This window comes from Lycium ferocissimum, chromosome 7 (assembly GCF_029784015.1).
Source record: "Lycium ferocissimum isolate CSIRO_LF1 chromosome 7, AGI_CSIRO_Lferr_CH_V1, whole genome shotgun sequence".
Lineage (NCBI taxonomy): Eukaryota > Viridiplantae > Streptophyta > Magnoliopsida > Solanales > Solanaceae > Lycium > Lycium ferocissimum.
Window position 1 is genome coordinate 47,416,843 of NC_081348.1, and position 26,051 is coordinate 47,442,893.

General features: G+C 33.6%; 3 protein-coding genes across 3 annotated transcripts; all 3 read right to left on the reverse strand.

Moving 5' to 3' along the window:
• Nucleotides 1–13,394: 13,394 nt before the first annotated feature.
• On the reverse strand, nucleotides 13,395–15,367 carry LOC132065434 (uncharacterized). The gene is made up of 3 exons (XM_059458833.1): nucleotides 14,273–15,367; nucleotides 14,058–14,096; nucleotides 13,395–13,664 (listed from the first exon to the last, which is right to left on the reverse strand). Exons 1-3 carry the CDS (start codon nucleotides 14,997–14,999, stop codon nucleotides 13,585–13,587), a joined length of 846 nt encoding a protein of 281 aa, XP_059314816.1. The 5' UTR covers nucleotides 15,000–15,367; the 3' UTR covers nucleotides 13,395–13,584.
• A 751-nt stretch (nucleotides 15,368–16,118) lies between these two features.
• LOC132065436 (stress-response A/B barrel domain-containing protein At5g22580-like) lies at nucleotides 16,119–16,856 on the reverse strand. The gene is made up of 2 exons (XM_059458835.1): nucleotides 16,636–16,856; nucleotides 16,119–16,508 (listed from the first exon to the last, which is right to left on the reverse strand). The coding sequence occupies exons 1-2, from the start codon at nucleotides 16,755–16,757 to the stop codon at nucleotides 16,310–16,312; spliced, it is 321 nt and encodes a 106-aa protein (XP_059314818.1). The 5' UTR covers nucleotides 16,758–16,856; the 3' UTR covers nucleotides 16,119–16,309.
• A 1,730-nt stretch (nucleotides 16,857–18,586) lies between these two features.
• LOC132065435 (stress-response A/B barrel domain-containing protein At5g22580-like) lies at nucleotides 18,587–19,865 on the reverse strand. Its single transcript, XM_059458834.1, has 2 exons — nucleotides 19,706–19,865; nucleotides 18,587–19,059 (listed from the first exon to the last, which is right to left on the reverse strand). Exons 1-2 carry the CDS (start codon nucleotides 19,825–19,827, stop codon nucleotides 18,858–18,860), a joined length of 324 nt encoding a protein of 107 aa, XP_059314817.1. The 5' UTR covers nucleotides 19,828–19,865; the 3' UTR covers nucleotides 18,587–18,857.
• Nucleotides 19,866–26,051: the final 6,186 nt, after the last annotated feature.

Sequence of the window (26,051 nt, forward strand, 5' to 3'; positions counted from 1 at the left end):
GGGTTTGATAGACACACGGCGAGGACGAGTTCGGGGGTTCAATAGGAGCAATGATTAGTTGAGGTGTCAAAATGAAAAAAAAAAAAAAAAAAAACAAGTTTAGGGGGCTGCATATGCATTAAGCCTAAATATTATAATGCTTATAACATGATCAAGTGAACTTGGTAGACTATTTGGGGTTTGGGGTTTGGGCCCCAAAATTGAGAAAAAGAACAGAAAATAGACAAGATGAACCCAAGTAGAGAGGGTGCATTCAAGTATCTGTTGCTACTTTTAACTTCTTATATGACACTCCTGTTCGTGTACCACAACTATTATTTTGCTAAGAAAAATAAAAATAGACATATGTGACAGAATAGGTAATTTTAGTCATGGATTCTGGTCTTGACATTCTAGTTGAAGCTTTGATTTGGATTTTCTTTGTCCAGCTTCTTCCTGAATAATAATGCTTAAGAAACTTCTCAATGCTCATCAAACAAAATGAACTTAGTTACGCATCTTGTGATGAAATTAAAAGCTAAAAACTAATTGGTCTTTTTCAATTTGCCTCAGAGGGTGTTAGAACTTTTTTTTTTTTGCGCGGATTGCCCTTCATTTGGGGTGGTCTTTAATTTTTGCCCTTCAAATTGGTTTGCCCTTCGCCTAATACCTCGAGATTGTGGGTTCGAATCCAGCTTAATAAAAAAAAAAAAATCGCAAGATAGAAGGCAGAATTAAATTCTGCTTCGGGCAGAATTTTGCAAATCTATCCATGCAAATTCTGAAGTAGTGAAGTCATACTTTTATCTCGGGAAGCTTGAAGAGGCTGATAGTTTTCTGAAGAACCAAGAGAAATCGTTGTGTCTAATGGAAAGGTGGTTTCTGTATTGGGGAACATGTATTTATCCTCTTATACATGTAGGTGTTAGCTTTGCAGTAGTGGACTCAAGAATTTAGAAGCTATTGTTCCTCTTGCTGTAACAATACGTGAGCTCTTGTGCTTTAAGGTGAGTGCGCTTTCTGCTTTATGATCTTCCCTTTCTAAACAAGCACCTATCATTTGTTAAGTTGTTATAACAAGCTTATTCCTAGGTTATACATGTATTATACTTACCATTACAAAAAAAAAAAAAAAAAAAAAAAAAATGTTATACATGTATTTTCTATTAACTAAATGTAGCACCTATCAGTTGAACTATAGGCCATTATCTTTTTATGGAACTTGCAAAATGATATACCTATTGATATTTTTGAAAATCTTGTGGGATGAAATCTGAAAAGAAAATGAAATAGCAATAACTGACGAAGAAAACACAATTATGGTCTCTGACTGCATTAGCTAGTTAGTAGTCGTGGCCTGTGATAAATGAGAAAGATGGCAGGTATCACGCAAGGCGGAACTTTTATTTAAGGTTGTACCTTTGAGTCTGTAGGACCTTAAGTTTGCTAGGACTGCCGTGTCAATACTAAGTTGCACTATTTAAGGAGAGCCCGAGTTATGGTATGTGAAGTGACAACACACATGGCTCACTGCTTTAGCTTAGCCATTTTACAGGGCCAATTAGATCAAGCTTGGTCCAACTTGGTCTCCACTTAGATCTTGGGTAGTTGAGTTGGGATTTGGTGGCTCAACTGACTCATTCAGGCTCACAATATCCAAACACAACTTCAACTTCTAAATACCCTTTAACTTAACTTCAAATACTACTTTTTTTAATATTAACCAATTCATGTCCAAAGTCCTACTAGATATTGTCCTTGTTATCATTACTCTTTTTGAAGCTTCTTGAAGTGTTTTGGTTGGTCAGTCTTTGGTCAATCCTTCCTAGCAAAGTCCTTGTGTTTGTTGTTATTTTTATTTTTCATTTTGGAGAAAGGTGTTACTAGTTATTCTTGTGCAATATGAGATTTAAGCAAGCATGGTTTTTTTGGAGGTTTAGTCCTTTGCCCGACCCCTTGGAAGTAAATTTATTTAATGTCTTGACTTCTTTTGATAAGCTCCTAGTATGAGAAAGTTACTGCAGTTTTAGTAACCATTGTACCCTTCTGAAAAAGAAGATAAAAGATATGCAACAAAACTGTATACTGAGTAAGCGGATAATCGGATAATATTATTCCCGTTCTTGTGACTTTATGAGGTACAATTATCTGCATCTTCTGTTTGTGTTTATAGTGAAATTTTTTATGGGTTTTGGGAGTCTAATAATCTACTTTGAATTACTAATTCCTTAAGGTCTGATCCATCAGCCAAAAAGGAATTGTAAGGTTGCTCCATTATGATTGTAATGGTTTCATTTTGGGTCCTGCAAGCAGTGATATCCTCTAGATTCAAATAAGGTGCTAGGTCTAGTTTTCTCTAGGTTCTACCCCAAGGGGAACACAATTAGCTGAGTTTCTTCGGTCCAGTGTGATCTTGTAATGTGCATTTAGAACCAGTCTGGCTGCAATATGTGCTATTACCTATCGTGGAAATATTGTGAGGCCTCATCTCGGCATCTTACTAAGTTTGATTAAAGACATACGAGCTGAGCTGACTATGGTTCTTGTTTCTAGTTGTTTCAGACTGTGGTTTGCTCCTGTGTAGCCTCTGATTTGTTTGTTCAGCCATTAAGTTTAAATGCTTTTGTACCCCATCTCCACCTCCCTTGTTTGACTACTCATCTTCATTGCATTTTTCTGATTCCTGGTATATCTCTCGGCAAATAATGCAAAATTTTGTGCTGCCACCCTGAGAAAAAGTTGATGATAAAGAACATTTTGCTTTCCATTTCAAGATGTTCGCCCTTTACTATGCAGGCAGCTGGAAATGCAGCATTTCAATCAGGAAAGCATCCAGAAGCTGTTGAGCATTATACTGCCGCAGTATCATGTAATTTTGACGCGTCCTTTCACAGCAATCTGTTTCTGCAATCGCGCTGCTGCATACCCAGCTATGGGCCAAATTTCAGACGCCATTACAGATTGCAGCCTGGCAATTGCCCTTGATGGGAATTATGCGAAGGTATGGTTCCAAATTGATCTTTTGGTGCAGCTATTGAATGCAATTTCTCTCTTGGGCCTACTTTTTTTGTGGTAGTCCTTGGAGGGAGAACCTTTCAATTACCCATCTTTTGTCTTCTAACATAAGCACCCTCAAATGCTCAGAAGGAAACGAGAAAATGGTTTCCTTTGGTAGTTTATTATTCCATAGAAGTTGAAAGCTTGTACTGTTCAAAGTTGTTGATATGCTTTTGCCTTTTTCTCTCTTTTTTTTTTTTTTTTGATGAAATAAGTAGTTCCATTAAGATGCATCAAGGAGATGCTGAAATTACATATGGGAACACAAAAATAACGATATCTCCTGTACAAAAAGGCCTATTCTAAAGTCAGAGAGCTAACAAAGTCCAAAAGCTGCACGGAACTGTTTAAAATAGTAAGATTGTTGCAACAAAATAAATTAAGAAGACACTTAGCCTTTCGGGAATGTGTCAGAGTTGAGATTCCATCAAAACATCTGTGGTTTCTCCCAGTCCAAACAAACCAAAAAATACTTGCAGGGATCTTGATCCAGTTTTTCTTGATGGTCCTATCAACTATCCAATATCCATGAGCACCAACTTTTATAGGCATTTTTTACTCTAAATGGCGTGGCCCAGGTGAGTCCAAAAAGAGAGTAGAACATATTCCATAAGTCATTAGCAACTGGACAGCGGAGGAAGAGGTGACTAATACTTTCTGAATTGGTCGAGCACTTGTAGCACCTGTTCACAAGCTGAATACTTCTTCTGCTAAGGCCGTCTTGAGTTAAACATGCCCCATTCAGACCTGTACTGGCAAAACAAATGATCTTTGTTGGAAGCTTTGTATTCCAGATAAGTTTCCAGGACCAAGTCTCAATGATCTGATTTTGCACACAAAATTGAATGTAACCTGCTTTTACACAAAATTGACTGAATCACCCCAAAGTAGTCTGTCAACTGCTTCTTCTTCGGGGTGAAATTAGCAACCCTCCTCAGTAAATCTAGGAGATCCTGTCCCTGATGAAAGAATAAAAACAAATCTAACTCAAGATCTTCTCCCAATAAGAGGATTTATAATGTGTAGCGGGTGTTATCTATGTGAGAAGGAAGTAGAATCAACAAATCACATACTGATTAATTTCGTTTTTCCTGGCAATTCTGGACTATTGTGTCATGTTTATCTGGAGTGCACTGGGTGATGCCTAGAAGCAGAGTCTATTGTCAAGCTGGCGCACAGAAGATTGGATGTAGCAGAAAGAAAACGTGGAGAAAGGAAACAGATAACAGTTGTAAAGTATAATTGCTTAGAAAATCTATTTGATGGGTGTAAGAAGAGGACAGTAGAGCACTTATCAGAGATTTTAGACTTCTTCGATTCTTTGATATGAGTGTGTTTAACTGCTATATGGTGACCTCATGTACTGTTGTAATTTTGTATTTTGCAATACCATCTACTTGCCCTAATAATATTTTCTTATCTTATTAAAAAGAAAAAAGATATCCGAGAAGCTTGTCATTTCCCTGAATCTTCTTGTGCAGTTGTCTTTCATGCTCGTATCTACACGCATGGAAGTCACCCCCTATAACCTCCAACTCTTGGGGGGGTTATAACAGGTTCCCAGCTGACTAAGTAAAATTTCATTGCCCCATCGACTGTGTCCCATGGAAAGTTCCTGTGTATTCATTCCAGTTTCCCTGTAGAGACATGAATTAAGTGGGAATACCTGATCTGGTGCTCTTAATTAACACTTCTTTTCTCTCCCTTGTGACACACATCTTCTCCGCCAACCTGTAAGTCTTTTCTCTGCCCCTTCTGACGTTATGATGTGTCTTATTTTGATGAGCCAAACGACAAACCGCTATAAATTTTAAGTTTTTGGCAGAGCTTCAATCCTGCAATTGAGCACCTGTGCAAGACTATCAATATTGTCTACTTCACCCACAGGGTAATCTCACACTTCCTGAGATCGATTTTGAGATCGACACTACTTGAAACCAAATAAGCACGTCTCAAGGCTTTCTTCGGCATCAACAAAATATTAGTGTCATCCGTGAATAACAAGTGTATAGCTCTCACAATGTCTTGACCCCTAAAAGTTGCAGAGGAACTCCTCAGGTATTCACTAGTCACAACTCTATCCATCAATCTATTCTCATTCCATAACCAATATAAACAACATGGAAGTAATGGATCCCAGACCACTCGAGCTACCAAAAAATTCACAGGCTGCCTTTAGCTAGGATCGAGCATCTGACTGTGGTTATGCAGAATCTAATCCACTTACCTCTCATGTCCATGAAATTTCGAAAATCCCGATTGAGACATGATTGTACATTTTCTCGAGGTCTAGCCTGCATAATATACCAGGTTCTCCTAGTTTTTTTAAGATGATAAAGACGGTTATTTGTGTAAAATGAAGGGTTAGTTTTGTTTATATGGAGGCTTTTGTCTATAATAATTGTGAAGTTTGTACTTCTCTAGGACTTGTTTCAGATGATCTCTTCTCTCTATTTTTCCGGTTTGTACATTACTATGAAGAATAGCCATAAGTTGACCTTTATAAAAAAAATAGCCATAAGTTGGCCTTAAGTAGGATTTTTTTTCTCATTCGCTTCAGGAAGTTCGAGTTACTGCTTCAGGGATGGTAGTTTTATTGTTTCTCTCATATGCACTGGCTGGTTAATCACAATAGTTGTTCATACAGTATTAAATGTTACCCAATAACTTTGCATGACTACATTGAATTTTTTCTGTGATGTAGTACATTGAATTTTTCAGCTTGGCAGCGTTTTTCTAGTTAAGAAGTGCCCATAGCAATTTTGCAGAGTTAGTTACCTTATTTTAGGGTACAGTGTATCTTCGGTTAAATATTTTGCATGAAGTTTGAGAACAAAGGACTTTCGAAACTTTTGGTGTAAAATATTTCATAGACATTTGTGTGGCGATAAATCATCTCATTAAGAGTCAAAGTTGAAGTATGGTTTTTTCTCTAGGACGGACCAAACGTAAAGCATGACACATAAATTGGGATAGAGGGAGTATTATTTTTGAGTTTTCAACCTAAGTGAATCAATACATCAATTTATCAAAGTTGGTTTGAAGCCAAATTTCATTTTTTACAATTTTTTTAATTTTCCTTGAACACCCTAAATTACTATCATACCATGGGCCACCAAGACAGTTTTCTTGTGACTCATCTCATCTTTATGTTGTTTCACCTTCAATACTGCTGGATTAAATGTCCCACTGCTGACATTTCTCATTTTCACACCATTTCAACATGTACATGCTGCCTTAGAATACTAAAGGCAAATACATATATAATATAAAGTTAAGATGTAAACCGTCACAAGAATGCCTACATGATTAAATCGACATTTATCCTTTTTTTTTTTTTTGACATTTTCTCAATATATTTTGCATTTTTTGATTCAATTCTACTACTAAATAATGGATGAAGCGGCATAAAGCCCAACTAAATGGAGCAATCAAATGCAATTAAGTCCAATTAAATGTTAAGTCTAAATCATCCCACGTAGCAGCCCATTTTTCAGGTTTTTGCCTTTTGAACTCTCCCCTAATTAATATATTTCTAATAAAGTCTTGATAATTGAAAAAAAAATAAAAATGAAATAATCATCAAATCGGCGAGTCTCACTGCGTCTCTTCAACTACCGGTATAAGCTATAATCAATATTATATATTTATCATGTACCATTATTTCTTCTCCATATCCAAAACTCACAGAACCTAAAACCTTAAAAAATTATTTTCATGGCGGAATTAGTTTTGTCTTGATTTCGAGTGCTTTAAATTGTGTCTCCTGAATTAGAAGTTCAGACAATGATTGGTGAGTTTTTTTTTGCATTCACAAAAAGCTTCAGTCTTCGAAACTTTTTTCCTTCTCTTTTTCCTTTATTACTTGAGTTGTCTCCTCTCTCAAGTCTCAATGATGGAGGTTTTGAGATAGTAAAAGTAATTACCAGGAGGAAGAAACATATATTTTTTTGATGAAACGTTTATAGTAAAATTTGGAGAAGAAGATGAGAATGGACCACTGTGAAAAATTTAAATTATTCAACTACTTGGAAAATTTAAATTAATCAACGAGTACACATAATTGACCTTGAATGAAATTTAAATCAACATACCGGGGAAGGGAATGTCCCCAAAGCCATTCATATCATAGTCATCGTAAGGTGATAAGGATATGATATTGGTGAATAGCGCGCGGAAGAGACAAACAATTTGAGATGACTTTCCTTCGAAGGAACAATACAGGATGAATACTTCAGAATTAAAATTTAAGAGACCACATCAATTATTTTGCTGACAAAGAGATGATAATTATGTTGCTGAGTTTAGATGTCGTTAAGATCATTTTCTTATTATATTGAACATTCGCAAGTGAATCTGAAATGTTAAAATAGAGTACGATAAAAGATCACAAAAATATGATAATCATGAATATATATTTCATACTTAAATTCAAATGTTTCCACAATTCTTTTGTCACATAACTTTATAGAGGATGATAAACTACAAAAATATGGTAATGAGCAAAACTTGATTTTTTCCTTTTAAAAAGTTTGATATTGATATGCAATTATGTTTTTTTACAACTTCGCGAAGCGCGGACATGTATACTAATTAATAATAATTAGTTACTATCAGTTAGTACCCTCAACTACTATATTTGGAGGCTGCATTTCTTTTTGGACTATCAAAATCAAACGGCCTAGACAATCAATTCCATGCATTATTGGATTGTGCCTGTAAATCTCCCATGATAGGATTCCTCTATCATTAATTAGAGGTGCGAGTTCGAGCTTTGAAAATGAAAAAAAAAAATATAGGACACATTTCCTCTTTTAATTATCTCTATGCGGCGCAAATCTAAATTAGTCAGGACCCAAAAGCGGATATTGGACGTTGGGGTGGGGAAAAAGAACTTGTCGCACCCAATACTTACATCAAATTGGATAATTAATTATGAGATTTACAAATTAAAGTTAGCATATAGATTACCTAATTATGGTTACATATCATATCTAATTTTATAAAATTATATGCAAGATACATATCCAAAACACCAAGACATCCCCCTCTCCCACAAGAGCAAAATTAAAAAAGAACCACCAAGTCATATTAAAGAGGAGAAGGAACATTACAAAAGTGGGAGAAGAAAAGGAAAAAATGAAATTGAATTCCTAATACTAAAGACAGAAATAAAACCACCTTTAATTGTCTTCATTAAATTGAATTCCTAATACTAAAGACAAAAATAGAGCAACCTTTAATTGTCTTCATTAAATTAAAATTCCCAATACTAAAAACAGAAATAAAACCACCTTTGTCTTCATTAAATGAATCAAGAAATGATAATAACATAATTTGGCGGAATAACAAGCCAAGTTATTATTTTCCTCTTCAACCAAAGTACACGGTTCGCACTTTTAGTAAGCGGGCCCCGAATTTAAAGCTTTATGAGTTAAAATTTAAGGATACGACAACGGTATTATGTAGGTTACGTATTTAGTTTGTGTACGTAATAAATTTAATACGAAACAGTAAAATTGCGAGTTCAGACTCAGGCTAAATGCATCTGCTTTTAGCTTTGGCGCTGACTGCTAGAGAAGATATGGATATTTTAGCAATTTTTTTTATATGCTTATGTAATGATAAAATTATTGGAGAAGTGCCAAACTCAGAAAAGTGTGATTCAATCAGAAGTTGACGGTATCAAATTTTAGTCCATAGAAGCGTGATTTATCCAACTCTTTCAAACTTGAACGAGAATTGGGCTGGGAATAATTTCAAGTAAGGTCAATTTAGACGTGTTATTTATAGTAAAATTTTCTAAGCAGTACGCTTTTATTCTTTACTGACAATACTGCTACGTAATTGCACGTTTACATTCGTAGCTAGAGGATGCATATTTAATTGATAGATGCGATACGACTTAAATATAGGATAAATATAATATTGAAAATACGCCGAGAAAAATGAAAGTATTATATTTATGGAAACAAAAAATCTATTCAAATTTAAATTAAAATCGGTTTTTTATTGTTCGATTCACGCAAATATCCTCCCATTCCATATACGATCTCATATCTCATTCAAAACGGTAACAAATTTAAAAAAAATTGAATTCAAAAAGTACGTTCATATTTTTAACCAAAAAAAAAGTTCAAAAACTAGTTCATCAAAAAACTTTGAAAAATAACAATATCAAACCGATGGAGAACGAGCTCGTTTTAAACGACGAATATATATTTAATTCATCTGTTGAAATATCGAATTCAAATTGAGTTCATAATTGAGGTAACAACGTTTTCTTCGAAACTTTTTTTTACTTTTTTGATTTTTAAAAATTTTAAGAAAAATATAATCAAAATATATGAAAAATATATCTGAAATATAGTCAACAGAAACCAGAATAAGTAATATTGAACATAATAATCAAAAATACAATTAAAATATAGCCAAAATATAGTCATAATTGAGGTAACAACGTTTTGACTGCAACTTTTTTTATTTTTTTTATTTTTTTGAAATTTTCTAAATATAGTAAAAAAAATATGAAAAATATATCTGAAATATAGTCAACAGAAACCAAAATAATTAATATTGAACATAATAATCAAAATACAATTAAAAATATAGCCAAAATATATATGAAAAACAACTATTAAAATATCAATCCAAAACATTAGGAATTGAAAATTTGGGTTCTATACTGTCTAGTCATAATCGGATTAGAAAGCTTTCTTAGCCATTCCGCTTGAATCTAACAAAAAACAACCAAGAACAAACGGTGATAACTAATTATTTAGCGTTGCATTGCTGATTCAAACAAATATATATATATATATATATATATATATATATATATATAAATATAAGTTAAATACACGTTGAAATGTAAAAATCAGTATAGAGTCTTACCTTTTTGGGGAATGAGATTTGAATTATGAGTGAAATTAATGAGTAGTTAATTAGAGATAAACAAGGAAGTTGAACAATTGTAAAACTGATTTGGAATTGGAGGAAATTAAGGGATATTGGGCATAATGGAGTGTATTTAGGGGGATAGGAGAGAGGGACCTTTTTTTTGGCTTAAATTTAGGGGTGTGGGAAGTTATCAGATGAGTGGTAAAAAAGTGGTAGCTATAGAAAGTAAATATATTATATTTTAGCTACTAAATATAATTATTGTAAAACTTAGTTATGTTCCATAAATAGGTAATAATATAAGTTATGCCAAGTAAATTTTACTTATTTATAATAGGTGGTTATTTTTGTGGCCTTATATTTAGAAGTTGGCACTTTTTAGACCATTAGGTTGAATATAAATTTCGGAAAAAGGGCAAATATGTCGTGACTGACAGAAATATTTATTTATATAAACATCGATAGTTTGGCTCATTTATGCCATCGCCTATTACCAAAATGACTCATCCATGCCATTTTTCATTAACGCTGGTTTTATAATACCAGATATGACACGTGGTCTCTAATTAGAAGTCTACATCGTTTAATTAAACCAGCTCAATTTTAAATACCAAATTAATAAAAAAATCCGACCCATACACCCTATCCACCCAAAACCATAATCTAATTGGAGACCACGTCTCATATCTGGTATTGTTAAACTGGCGTTAATGAAAAATGACATGGATGAGTCATTTTGATTGCGAGCAAATAAATAAATGGTATTTATTGATGAGTGGCGTATAAATAGATCATTCAAATATGTTCGGTGGCGTAAATAAGTATTATTGATGAGTGACATAAATGACTCATTTTCGATAGTTCAAATGACATATTTGAGCCTTTTCCATATTAGTTTTGAGTTTTAAATTTCAGATTTAGTAGTTACTTTTAACATTATTGGCGTTGGTCTAAGAAACTGGCTGGCTTCTAAATATATGGCCACAAAAGCAATTTTTTCTGTAAATCAGTCAGACTTGTTATTTCCACCAAATTGATTCACACGAAAACTTTAGATAATCCAAACAGACCCAGAGAAATTTTTTTGTCAGACAACATATAAGAGTTTTTCTCTATGATTATATGCTATTATTTTTGGTTGGCTTTAATTAATCAAATTGTAAGCACACAAACCAACAAATAAAAAAGAAATGGTTCCAGTTGGATGAGTTGGATATTGACCCATTGCTTGGCTCAATTTGAAAACCCATGACAATTGCCACTACTTATGGACCCAAACCTTAGATGATACATCCATAACTCAGAACTAGTCTTGAAACGTGTTAGGTCATGATTCATTCATTAACTTAAGGGCAATTCGCACGATAGTCCTATCAAACTAGAGATATTTAATTTCTGTCTTTCGCTTAAAAAAGTGACCGAAAATATTATTAAATTTTGGATTCGAACCTCAGCTCAGTAAAAAAAAAAAAAAACGCAAGGTAAATTCTGCTTTAAAAGTTCTGCCTTATAAGGCAAAATTTGCCTTAAAGTATTAACTAAATTCTGCCTAACAAGACGGAACTTTTGCAAAGCCTTCACACAATTTTTTTTTTTTTCTTGCGGGGATTGTTTGAGAATGTCGAGATATTTTTGGCCACTTTTTTTAAGCGAAGGAGAAAATTATAGAGAGAGGCAAAAATTAAAGACCAGCGCCTTTGACGGACAATCCGTGCAAAAATATGTTAACTTAATCCATTTTAACTTGTTCAATTTGCCTCAAAAAGCCCATTTAACAGCCATAAATTCACAAGGTGCTTGACCAAAAACCTAGTGATTTTGGTATTTAGCTATACGATCGAATATATACATAACGGCCAACCCCGTCATTTATGATAACATTTCATTACATGGATCAAGTTTTTTTGAAATCTGCTAGATTTATGTTCAGCAGAAAGAGGTTTCTCTATTGATTCCGTGCCTAGGGAATATATGTCTTTCTCCAGACTTTCTATGACGATATCTGAGTGGGAAGAAAGTCATTATCAGATTGGTAATATTTATATGTTCTACATATGACGTTTATTTATAAACTTGGATAAAATATTTACGCAACTACACAATCCTAGGTGGGAAGAAAGTCATCGTCAGCTAAAGTTACAACAGCATTTCGCTATAGCAGCAAAAAATCTCCCAGCTTACCATGATCTCCGGATGGGAAGAAAGTCATTGTCAGCTCATGTTATATTATACATTCTCTATAATAACATTTCACTATAACAATTAAAATATTCGGACAAATGACATCATTAAAAAGAGGTTTGACAGTACTTTTTCTATTTCCTTCTATTCAACATGCTCCTGTAGTCCCGTTTCTGAATTGTCATCTTCAGACAGATTTTCTATCTTCTTTTCAGCCTGTCTTGTGTCTTTCTGTAATTTGCACCTAAGTTCTAAAAGAATCTTGAACCCCTTTAATCACTCAACTTAAACTTTCCTACTTTGTATCTCAATATCCAAGTATACCCCATTAAAAGTTTCAGTCGTTCTTTTCATTTACTTGATGCCCATCAAGATGTGAACTTGCAGACTATTTACTATTACAGTTGACTCTGCACATTGCCGCATCATGTTATTCTTAACTGTATTACATAGCGATTATCGATGTGGCGAAATTAAATTTTCTACAAGGAGTTCAAATTATAAAGAAGTAAACACATGAAGAAGCGAAAAAAATTCAACTGATTTTGACCGTATATACACAGAGTAATTTTAAGGCTAAGGGATTCGATGAACCCCTGACGCCCCTCTAGCTCCACCCCTGCCAACCACTTCAGCTCCACCCATGGCGACCACTTTGGTAAACCCCAGACTTGGAGGACAAAAACCATATCTTTAACTAATTACTTATCACTATTCCCCGCAAAATTCTGTTTCTTTCACTTTCTACCGCTCATTTTACGTATAATAGCAGGTTAGTTACTATTTTTATCAAGTTACAAATTCATACTTATTATACAGATTTACTTATTGTGTAAGTATTTTTACACGCCAGTATATAGAACTTTGTACATGTTTGCACTTTACCCCATCAAGCTGCAACATTACATTGTTTCAACAAAGCCAACAAACCAACCTCAGATTTCCAATTTCAAAAGCCAGGAAAGAGAAATTTACAGCACACACAAAACTTCAGAAACATATTACTCCTCAAAAAGAGGCTGCAATATGTTAAAGAACCAGTGCTAAACAAGAATACTTCATCATTTTTCCACTGTCTTGAACCAACGTATCCTTTGTTATTTGTCTCAGTAAGTTCTCTAGTTTTCAGCCTCTCAAGAAGACAATTCTATTATAATCACAATATTGGATACTGCAGTTTGGTTGTCTCATAATTGGTCCCTACCACATGCATATTTCTAGAAAAAATGTGGATTCATATAGCTTTGGACAAACTATAACATAACTTTACAGCATGATGAAAAGCTTAACTTGAACAATGCAATCACTAAAGGGCTGTAAATGTCCCTACTTGTTACATAAGTTGCTCAAGTAGTAAAGTTCTGCACATGCTCATACTTAAGTGGTTTATGCACCCCACCACTAATAATTTTCACTTCAGACATATATTGATAAAGTAGTATCTGGGAAATCTTCATCACACACTTTTTAGGTATGTTGCGCATGAGCTCTCTGAAAGCTACTGCACCTGTGTGGAATCTTCCAAAAATCCACTGCTTTTGGAGGATCTGACACACGCCCATCGACATTTTTGGAGAGTCCGAGTAAGATAAATTTTCATCACACTATTTCGCTATGTTGTGCGGACTGCATAAAGTCACACCCGTGTCGAATCCTCCAAAAATGCTACTTTTGGAGGTTTTGAGACACACCCGACAATATTTTTTGGAGAAGTCCGAACAACATAACTTTTTAGTACACAAATAAAAGCATAATTTCATAGAGTACAATTTACATCTTCAAAGATAGTCTTCATGACAAATTCTGATTCTTTGGCATAGCAAGTAAATACATCTCGATAGTCTTCATGACAAATTCTCATTCTTTGGCACAACAAGAAAGTAAAACACATCTTGTTCCTTAAAGAACAATCAAGAAAAGCAAAGATAAGAGCATAGTACCACTAAGTTTCTTGATTGCACCAGCAGAAACCTCCACCTCTGCAAAAAATCAACGTAAGAACCAAAAACACAATGATTTGATAGTTACAAAAACGAGAAATTAACTTAAATAGCTGCCCGCCCAAAAAGATAACCGACAGATATATAATATATGTACACTCAGTGTATAATATATGTATATTAGCTAGCGGCTCTAAATATTTTCGTGAACTTACTGCATCCAGTTACATGGCAAAGGCATCTCAATCCAACTCCACAATTACCATGAGGCTTTCTACACTCATCACAAGGATTTGGTACATGGTCAACTTCCCAAGATAGCCTTGTTCCTGACTCAAATTTCATAGTGTTCCCATCTTGAGAAGTGCTTTTATAAACTCTTCTATAATGTGAACAGTTCAATTCTTTAGGATGAAACTCATTTCCCAAATCTTGTACATCATCAACCATCACACAAGAAAAAGGAAAAGACCCTTTGTTTGTCACACCTTCTTTACACAAACTAAAAGAATCTTTTTCATTTTTCAAGTGAGGGCAACTTTGTAAGGCTGATGTATTTTTAGAATTTAAGCAGTTGAATAGGAGTAATGAGTTAGGCGTAGGGGGATTAGGAAATCCAGAAGATAAATCTTTAGGAGATACATAGTTGGATGAAGAAGAACAAGAACTATGAGAAATAGTTAACAGTTTGTTTTTATAATCAATTGAAGAAATTTGAAAAAGGCCAAGAGAAGTTTTAAAGTATAAAATCTCTGATCTACAAAGCACCATGTTCTTCAAGAATGATGAATTTTTTGAGTTTTGAGAAACAAAAGGCTCTTCAATCTTTATATTTCCACAGTAGCTTTGTGATTCTTGTGAAATGGTACTTCTTGAAAAATAAAGGTTCAAAAAAAAGATCAAAAAGGCTAGAAAATGAACTTTCTTGATCAAGATTTCCATGTTTTTTTGCTTGCACTTGATTTGATCTTTCTACTGTACTGTGAACTTATCAATAATGGAGTTTTGTGATGCAATGAGAACATGCAAAATAGATGAAAGGCTGTAAAAAAGAAGGAACAAAAGAATCTACTTTTCCTATTTGCAGGTTAAAAAATTCTAGGTTTTGTTAATGTATTATTCTTTGAGCACCATAAAACTTTGGAATAAAATATTATCACCTTTTTATCTGATATGTTTTGGGACCTCAAAGTCCTCTTGATGGTAATTCTTCCTTTTAACTTGCAAAACTTTCTACCTTTTCTCTTTCACATCCACATTTGACCATATTGTTCTTTTTACAAGATTTTTTTTTTTTTTTTTTTTTGAGATCTTTTAGATTTTGTTTTCTGATTAGCAACAAGAAAAGGAAGGGGAGATTTAGAGCAATGGTAAAGTTGCTTTTGAGCCGTGAAACTAGCCACTAATGTTTGTGTCGGAGTAGGATGCATATGTTACACTCCTTGGGTGTGGCCCTTCCCTGAGCCTCGTGTGAACACTAAATGCGCAACCCTTTTTATTAACAACAACAGAAGCCACATATAGCAGAGACATAGGTTATGAAAAGTCAAAAGTTAGATTTGTTTTGTAGTTAAATGATCTTTTGCTAATCAATTAGATTTGTTTTGTAGTTAAATGATCTTTTGCTAATCAACATTAGTCAAGTGATATTGAAAAAAAGACACAAGTTCTATTGAAATGTCCATTCATAAATAGATATCATACGGTGCAAAGATACTTCATACTGATATAATAGAATGTTCACAGACAAACACTTGAACCTCAATAGCCCAGAAACATTCTAAACAAATACACTCTACTGGCACATAGGCAAACAGATAACACTAGTTTTATTGTGCCATTGATCATATGATCAAGAATGAGCTTTGGGGTGTGGCCCTTCTCCTAGATCCTGTATGAACGCGAATGATTCGTGCACCGAGCTCCCCTTTAGTTAGCAACACCAAGATCCACATATAGCAGACATAGTTTATGAAAAGTCAATAGTTAGATTTGTTTGCTAGTCAAGTTATCTTTTTCTAATCAATATTTAGTCACAAGAAATTGAGAAAAGGACACAAGTTCTATTGAAATGTCCATTCAAGAATGGATATCATATATTGCAAGATCTTCATAATGATACATGTCTTAAAGACAACAATGTTCACATACAAACACTTGAAAACCTCCAAAAACATCATAACCAAAAACACCATATTTGAACATAGGCACACACATAACACTAGTTTTTTGTTGTGCCATTGATCATAAGTTCAAGAAGAAGCTTTGAAAGAAACAGCAGGGAAATTCAGTACCACAGCCTTGTCAATTACAGTGACAAAAAAAGCCGAAAATTCGACATCTTTTGGGTGACTAACATAAGTATTATAGTCTTCTTTGCTATTGAATGTCATTATAATAGCATGGGTATAACCTTGTGTAAGCATTTCATGGCTTTCAGTATCATTTCCCCTGTCAAAAAGTCAAAAGAACCATATTAATTTTACAAATTATCACACAAAAAAAAAAAAAAAAAAAAAAAAAAAAAAACTGTGTGACTATACATTAAAATGAACCTATTGAGAAAAATGTTACTTACCAAACAAAAGATTTGACAACATCAATTTCATGAGCAAGTTTTTCCAACTGTTTTAGAATGTCTTCCACTACAACATCTTCCTTGAACTTCACCAAAACCAAATGCTTGAATTCATCAGCCATGGCTACTAGTTATTACTAAACTAATGAATCAAAATGGCTTCCCAAAAGCCACCTATATATACACACACAAATAATTAAGTGGCCAAGGATTTATCGAGTTTTGAACCGTGCGCCATTTAGATTTCTCGATTATTAAAAAAACACCTATATATACATACAAACACACTTTTTTTTTTAAATGCTTATTTTAGAAAGTTAGGAGGTTTGACCAAATTTTTAGAAAAGAAATAAGTGTTTTTAAGCAAAAGAGGAGTAGGAGACTGTTTTTTTCGAAATTGAAGGAAGTAGCGTTTCTCCCCGGATCATTTTTGGAACCTTAGTCACACAACAATACCACTTTAATATTAACAAAAGTATTATTTTTAAAAAAAATTAATTATATAGACACAAACTGCTATTCTCCAAAAATATTTTTTTGATAAACACTTTAAAAAAAAAAAAAAAAACTACTTAAACTAAGCAATTCTTGAAAATTCAGCCAAACAGTAAATCTATCACTCATGAATCTCATATACAACATATGCCCCCACCCAAATAAAAAACAAAGAAGGAGCACGTGTTGGAGTGCTATTTCCAAGAAGCAACAAAACCAAGAAACCTAATTATTTTAGTCATATTTTACAATTTTGAGTTTTGGAGATTCGTCAGAGTGGGTTGATATGATTTTGTAATAAAAAATGGAAAGATTAAATGGATTAGCATTGCACATGAAAAAAGAGAATGCATTGCACATGTAATTGGCTGTTGAGATCTTCTTTGGGCCTACATATGTTTTGTCTAACTAATGCCTCCATTTTTTTTTTTCCCAAAATTTTATAAGCAGGTTTGGTTGTTTGTTTCAGGTAGTATAGTCAAGTTGGAATGATTTCTTTTTATTATTCAAACATAACAACTAGTTATGAAATCGAATTGATAGCATCCGCGCGTTTTAAGCTCGTCGGAGAGCTACATTTGCCTTAATATATTTGGTAGAGCAAGAAAATTCGCGAGGTACTTGCTACGATAATTGTAAGTTAAGATGTGTATAAGAAATCTCACTTTTTTAGAATGTTGTACAAATTTGTACAAGTTTGGGGAAGTATGTATTAAGCAAAAATGTGATACATTACATGAATTTTGGAAGCAAAAATGTTCACATACACACACTTGAAACCCAAACAACCAAAAATACTTCCTAAACAAATCAAACCACAATGAAACATAGACACATGTAGTATTAGTTTTTGTCTATTTTTTTCGTTTTATCTAATCATTCGGTATTTTAAATCCATTAGAGCCGGATTGACCAACAAAGGAGTAAAACCTCTCAATCAAAAAGTTCTACATTCTCATGATTCGAACCTGATACCTCCGATTAAGAGTAATGGAATCCCAACTATTCTATCACACTTCTTGACGAGACTCCATAGTGATACATCACATATCTTAACCATCCACAATTTTGAAGTAAGTATGTATTAAGCCTTTATTGCAATATACTTCAAAGTGATACATTACATGTTTTTAACCATCCACAACATTTTGGAAGCAAAGATAATAGAAATGTTCACATATACACACTTGAACCTCAAACAACCAAAAAAAAAAAAAAAAAAAGCAAATTGAACCGTATTAAAACATAGACACACACATCGTACTAGTTTTTTTTTTTTTTGTTTAATCATTTGGTATCTGGAACTTATTAGTGCCGGGCTAGCCCACTAAGGGAATGAAATGCTCTCTATTCAAAAATTTCTATATTCCCAGGGCTAGAGCTCGAACCTCTGGTTCAAAATGAAGGAATTCCAACTATACCATCATACTTCTTGGTGATACTCCATAGTGATATATTACGTGTCTTAGCCATCCACAATTATGGAGGAAGTATGTATTAAGCCTTTATTACAAAGATACATCATAGTGCTACATTACATGTCTTAAACCATCCACAATTTTGGAAGCAAAGATAATAGAAATGTTCACAACTTCACATAAACACACACTTGAACCTCAAACAAAACAAAAAAACTTCCTAAACAAATCAAACCATATTAAAACATAGACACACACATAATACTTAGTTCTTTTTTTCTTTTTCTTTTTGTGCCATTGATCATATGGTCATTTAGCAGGAGCTTTGACAGAGATAGCAGGGAAATCCAGCAGCACAGCCTTTTCAATCACAGTGGCGAAAGTGGCTGAAAATTCAACATGATTTGGGTGACTAGCAAAAGTATTATAGTCCTCTTTGCTATTGAATGTCATTATCATAGCATGAGTGAAACCTTGTGTAAGCATCTCATGGCTTTCACCATCTTTTCCCCTGCCAAAAGAACCATATTAATTTTTACTATCATAAAAAAAAAAAAAAAAGGTAGTTAGTTGATCCGCTATAGCAACCTATGTGGTTCGAATTCATTAAAAATGTCGACAGATGCCTATCAGATCCTCTAGAAGTAGTGCATTTTCGGACGATCCAACACGGATGGATGAAGCCGCATTTTTGGAGAATTGAAGCAACATAAAATTCGTAGCAATTGGACTTCCTGTTGATCGAGTACTCCGTCCTCTCAATTTATATGACACACTTTCGTTTTTGGTCTATCTCATTAAAAATGTTAGTATATTTTCTATATAGAAATAATTTAATTTTATGTATTATACCCTTCGTGAGATGATGGTTTATAGTCACACGAATCTCTAGAACTTGTTTACCACAAGTTTTGAAACTTTCGTTTTTTCTTTAACTGCGTACCCAATTAAATGTTGCCACATAAATTGGAAAGGATGGATTAATGTACTGACAACTATGTTGCTCCAACCATTCAAAATATGTCCCACTGTGTTGGATCTTTCAAAAATTGCATTTGGAGGATCCAATATACACCTGTCGGCATTTTTAAAGAACCGAGCAACATAGATTTACAGAGTACTAAAATGACTACGAGAAAATGTAATCAAGTGCTTACCAAACGAAAGACTTGACAACATCAATTTCATGAGCAAGCTTTTCCAACTGTTTTAGAATGTCCTCGACTACCACATCTTCCTTGAACTTAACCAACACCAAATGCTTGAATTCATCAGCCATGGCTACTAGTAATTATTATAACTAAACCAATGAAGCATAATGGTTCACCACAAGACACCTATATATACCTACACACGTACGCACATAATGTAAGTGTCAACTTCAACAGTGTCATCGCTATACACACGATTTTTGTACCATGAAGTCAAGTCTCTCTTTTACCAGACAATATCTGAAAAAGGTGCATTAGCTGCATGGGGCAATAGTCCCCACTAGCCTGTAATTTCATGGCTTCACTCTAATTGTCCTACCTTTGCTTTTCAAAAAGAAGTGGGGTCAATCTGAACATGCATTTTTTCTTGGAATTTGAGGACTAGTTTTCAAAATGCAACATAGTGAGAAATGATACTGTTTAGGTTTGGTGATTCCCCCTTGCCACTGAATCACGAACCTATTTATGGTGTAGGATTCTCAATTTGTTATTGGTCAAACCCATCGGTGGTCTCTTGTGTCCTCAAGATCTTTCATTTAGACATCTCAACTAAGTTTTGTTCCATTTAGACACATGAGGAAGGATTTGGATGTGCCATTTAGACACTTTTCGCTGAATCAGCCAAATATGTAATGCGTGTGTAATACACTCGCCGATGACATGGCAAAATGACAAATTAAATTATGACGTGTCATTTGATCCCATAATAATATAAAAAATAAATTTTGAGTAAAACTAATATTTCAAAAAAGATTTAAAAAATCTATTTTCTAAACCCTACACATTATTAACACAAAAATACACATTTACTCTCAAAATTAAATTTTTGAAATCATGTTCTTGGTGTTCTTCATAATTTTCATGTGTGTTCTTGTTCCAACCATGATTTTAATCCAAAATTTTAAGAAAAACTCCTCCAAATTTGTTATAACTTCAACTAAAGATTCCCCACGAAGACCCGAAGACAACTTCAATATTAATTTTTCAAAATTTCATCAAATAAAGTAACTCATTTAAAACCTTCAAGCTTTCTAAAGAACCTTTAATGGTGTTTCGATGAGTTCCTTTGATTATTTTTTTTCTTTTTACTAGGAGAGAAAGCAAGAAATTGAGTTGAATTAAAAATGTAACTGACTTTTTTCCCGGTAGTGATAGCGGCGACGGTAATGTCGATGATGGTAGAAAAAAGAATGAAGAAGAAGAAGAAGAAAAGGAAACTTTAAAAAAAAAAATTAAAAAAAAATTGGCCTTTCCACGTGCCTATTTGGTGTGAAATCCACACAACTTGTCAAGTCAGTGAAAAGTATTTAATGACACAGTAAGGGTCCACCTCAGATGTCTAAATGGAATAAGGTTTAGTTGAGCTATCTAAATGAAAGATCTTGACGACCAGAAGGGTCGTCGATGATTTGACCTTTATTATATGTACATATTAAGAAATTTCTTAACATGTATATAGAGTTAAGGTGTGCGTACACTCTAACCTCCTCAGATTTCACTTGTGAAATTATACTGGGTATGTTGTTATTGTTATTGTTGTATATATAGGATTTACCCATCTGGTAAATTGTGTAACCCCCCCCCCCCCCCGGTCGCCCCAGCCCCAATTTACGTGACAATATTCCATGAGCACAGAGTTTATTAAGAAGAAAAAGGAGCTTTTGAAACTTATGTTTAAAACATGTCATAGATATTTTTATGGCTATGAATTATTTCATTAAGGGTAGAATAAAAGATTAAAATTAAATTGGTACCTCCCCGTCCTAATTTATGTGGCACACTTTCTTTTTTTATTTGTCACAAAAATAATGATATGTTTATATATTTAGTTAGTCAAAATTAATCTTGAAAATTTTCATTAATATCTTACTGAGAGTTTCAACAATTAGAAGCTTCCTAGCTAAATGAGATATTTTCCTTTTTCTCAAAACATATTTTCAAAATATTGTTTGATTATGTATTAGAATGATTTTTTGGTTAGCTTTTTTAAGATGGGCTTTTAAAATTCGAAAACTTGTCAAAATCAGTTTTACAAGTGAATTTCTTTTTTTACTTACAAAACTTTAACTCTTTTTTTTTCCAAGTGAAATACATGTTCAAATACAATTTTAACTTTCAAGTTCTTAATTATTCTTTTTTTAATTTCAACTTCAAAACTCTTTTTGAATTTGTTTTTTTAATTTAAATCTATATCCAAACGCCTACTAGAAAAATGTGTTACATCAAATGAGTCCGAAGCAATATTATTTCTTCATGTGTGGGACTGAATTTGATTTAGACCTCAATTTTTTTTTATTTTTTATTTTTGCTTTAAGACTTCAAGTAGGGAATGCCATGTTCATGTTCTGGACTTTTCTCCATGTCCCCTTTCTATGTGCCATCTAATTTATGATTGAGTTTTGATATGAAAAATCATTGACATAACATCACCTAATTTAAGGAATATAACATTGAGGTTTTTCTTCCAAATAATTGGTATGTTTGTTGAATTCTAAAACGTTATACAATATAAAGATTTTTCATGCATTTCTTTATTATGTTAGAAATTAGATTTTCAGTATCATATGCTTGTATTCCACTATGTTATGGAGTAATAGTTAGTACAAGAAAGAATAAATTCATCGTATAATAAAAATAAATCTTGCTCTATTTAGATCACAATAATTTCACAGATAGTCATCGAACTAGATGACTATTGCAATAAAGTTATAAGTTATAACTAAATTAAGTAACCAACATAATTCAATAATGCATCAACTATCTCTATGTTTCACACAAGTATATGAAAATCGCAAATTCAACCCGGCACCAAAAATTACTACCTAAATGCGCGCAATTTGCAGGAATGCCGTTCGCTGGGGTGGTCTTTAATTTTTGGTCCTCAAATTAGTTGTCTTTAATTTTTGCCTTTTCGCTTGATACCTCTAGCTCCTGAGTTCGAATTCAGGCTCAGTAAAAAAAAAATATTTTTTTGCACGGATTGTCCTTCTTTTGGGGTGGCCTTTAAATTTTGCCCCTCATATTTGTGGTCTTTAAATTATGCCCCTCATATTGCTGGTCTTTAATTTTTGCCTTCGCATTTACAACTACGAGCGTTCACGCGAAATCATGAGGTTCTGAGTTCGAACCCTCGCTCATGCATAAATTAAAAAAAAATTGTAAGGCAAGGTTTGGGTCGCGTGTATGCCGGACCGCGCATACACTTGTTAAGGAATTACCAAATTTATACTTGGGACCGATACTTCATGCCTTATGGGCGGACTTGGCATAAGTATGCGGGTCCGCATAACTTTGGTAATTCCTTAACAAGTTTATCTTAGGTGGGGGCAAACTTTTAATGGGCAAACTTTTATGCGGACCGGCGTAAACTTGTGAAGGAATGACCAAAGTTATCTTGGGACCCGACATACTTATGCCAAGTCCGCCCATAAGGCATAAGTATGCTTACGGTCCGCTAACTTTGGTAATTCCTTCACAAGTGTATGCTTGGTGGGCATAGCGAAATTTAAACTCTGCCTTGCGAATTTTTTTTAAAATTTTGACTGTGTGGGGGTTCGAACCTGGAACCCATGGGTTTTAGCCGAAGGGCAAAATTTAAAGACCACCCCAAAAGAAGGGCAATTCGAAAAAAAATCACAAGGCATAAGTTGGGATTCGCAAGGCATAAGTTGGACCCCTTAAGGCAAATTTTTACCCAAAATTAGGATTTAAGGCAAACCTATGTTTTAAGGCCTAACTTTTTCCCAAAGTTAGGCAGAGGTTTGCAAAATTCCAGCAAAGTAATTTTTTTTTTGTTTAGCCTTAAGGCAGAGTTTGAAACCCAACTTATGCCTTAAACCCCAACTTATGCCTTGTGAATCCCAACTTATGCCTTGCGAATTTTTTTAAAATTTTTGATGGAGTGGGGGTTCTAACTAGAACCAAGTGGCTTTTAGCGAAAGGCAAAAATTAAAAACCACCAATTTGAGGGGGAAAAATTAAAGACCGGTCCTTTTGAAGGGCATTTCACGCAAAGAAAAACCTAAATGCCACGTATGATAAAACTGCCAAATAAGGATTGCCATGTCATCAATACATAGATAAGTAAATTCAACTTCTATATCTTATGTACTTTGTTGATAATCTTTTGCTTCGAGTCAAAAATAAGGGAAATAGGGATTAAAATGAGGGTGAGAAATTAGAGAAATAGGGAAACTCCTGGACATTATACTTGAGTTTAAAAATAAAAAATAAAAAAGTTCATATTATTATACGTACATAGTTATGACACCTATTTTAAAACTTATATATTTTATCATTGTTTCACTAATGGTATGTATTAAAACATTATCATTATTTCACTCATATACCTATTTCAAGTTTCATGAATTTTTTTTTTTTTTGAAATTTGAGCATTTATAAGTTCAAATTTCATGAATAGTTCCTAAAGTTTGTACCTTTATAAGTTCAAACTCTTAGATCGTTACTAGAGTTTCAAGCTCCCGAGACTTTTCAAACTTAGCCTACGGTGTGCTGATATTGTTCTATATTTTAGTTAGGAGATTTTTTCGAAATTATTATTTCCTTTCTTAAATTATTTTCTTACCAAATATATTTGGAACAACAGTTTTGCATCCCACCTAAATTTTTTTAAATATTGATAGTGGTCTATCAATTTTTTTTAAAAAAATCAAAAGAAAACAAAGGTAAAGTCAAAGAGACCCATGCCAAACAATTCGAATCTGTAGCCGACATAATAAACATTCACTCGTGCATATCCCACGTGCAATTCTGAATTTATAGTACAAAGTCCACTAACACTTGTAGCCCATTGGCCCAAAAAAGTTGCATCAGCCCACCTTGGATTCCACAATAGGCCCTGTCAATTCTGAGCCACAAAAAGATACAGGAAAAAAAGGGTAAAATGACAAATGAGTGAATGATGACAATGGAATGAAGACAAATGTACATGAAGAGTGAAGACCTCTGCACAGTTTCCTTGGTACTATATGTGGTAATTTCAATGAAGACCTCTGCATATATGGTAATTTCATTAAGGTGAATTTTGGCGTAACGGTAAAATTGTTGATAACATGTCCAAGTTCGAGTCGTAAAATCAGGCACTGATATTTGCATCAAAATAAAATATAAACATCACATTCACAGAACCTACATGAACGCGAAATGCTTCGCCCCTAGAGCTACTCTTTTATTCTTCTTTGAGTGAAATATATAGAAGAGGTCAAGAGGAGAGAAATGGTTATTTGACTCTTCACAAACTTTTTTAGTTTTATGACTCTTTTACAAGAGATTTTCATTTTTTATACATAAGAAATCTAAAAAAAAAACAAAAGACTTGAATAAGTCATTTTCTTCTATTCAAATTGTAATAGGCCAAGAGATCTTATTTCATCGGTCATGAGGGTGAAAAAGAATTTACTAATGTTTGTGTTTGTTTATTTAAGGATGGAGCCTTGTTTTCGGAATGATAACTTCCTCTAGATTTTTTTTTTTGAAAAAAAGTTCCTATAACCTCATGTCTAGTTAAAGTCTATCTTACTCACGAGTTCAAGTCGTGAAATCAACCACTGATACATCACATTCTTTAGGGTGAGATTCTTCACAGAATCTACGTGAACGCAAATGCTTCGTCCCTCGAACTATTCTTTTTACTCTTCTTTGATTGAAATAGATAGAAGAGGTCAACAGGGTGAAAATAATTTAGTTGTTTTTGTGTTTGTTTATTTAAGGATGGAGCCTTGTTTTCGGAATGACAACTTCCTCCAGATTAAAAAAAAAAAAAAAAAAAAAGTTCCCATCACCTCATGTCTAGTGAAAGTCTGTTTATCTTTATCGCGATGCTTGAAATAATTGAAGATATATCCATCGTCATGGAGTTTTAACTTCCACATGTGAAACTCGAACTGTGGTAATTCTCCTAATCATGGAAACCTATGAAATTTAGAATTTCATGACAATAGCTATTTCTCAAATACAGGAGCGAAAATGGCCAATGAATACTATTTCTACTTGAGAATTGATCGTTGTAGATAGCTCTAGTGGACCCAGAAGTTTTTTCCCAGATGATTAAGCTAAATAGCTAAGCTCAATCATAATTTGCACTTTCCTTTTGTTTTGGCTTATATTTGGTTTGGTTAATTCTTCGAGCTCTCTTGTAATTTAGATTTTCGATATTGTAGTAACACCATTCAATAAATATACTGTTAATTTAAACACTATAGGAAATGAGACATAAGATCTCTGAGACCCACCAAAGTACGAAAGCCAAGATCTTTCAAAAAACGAATTCCTA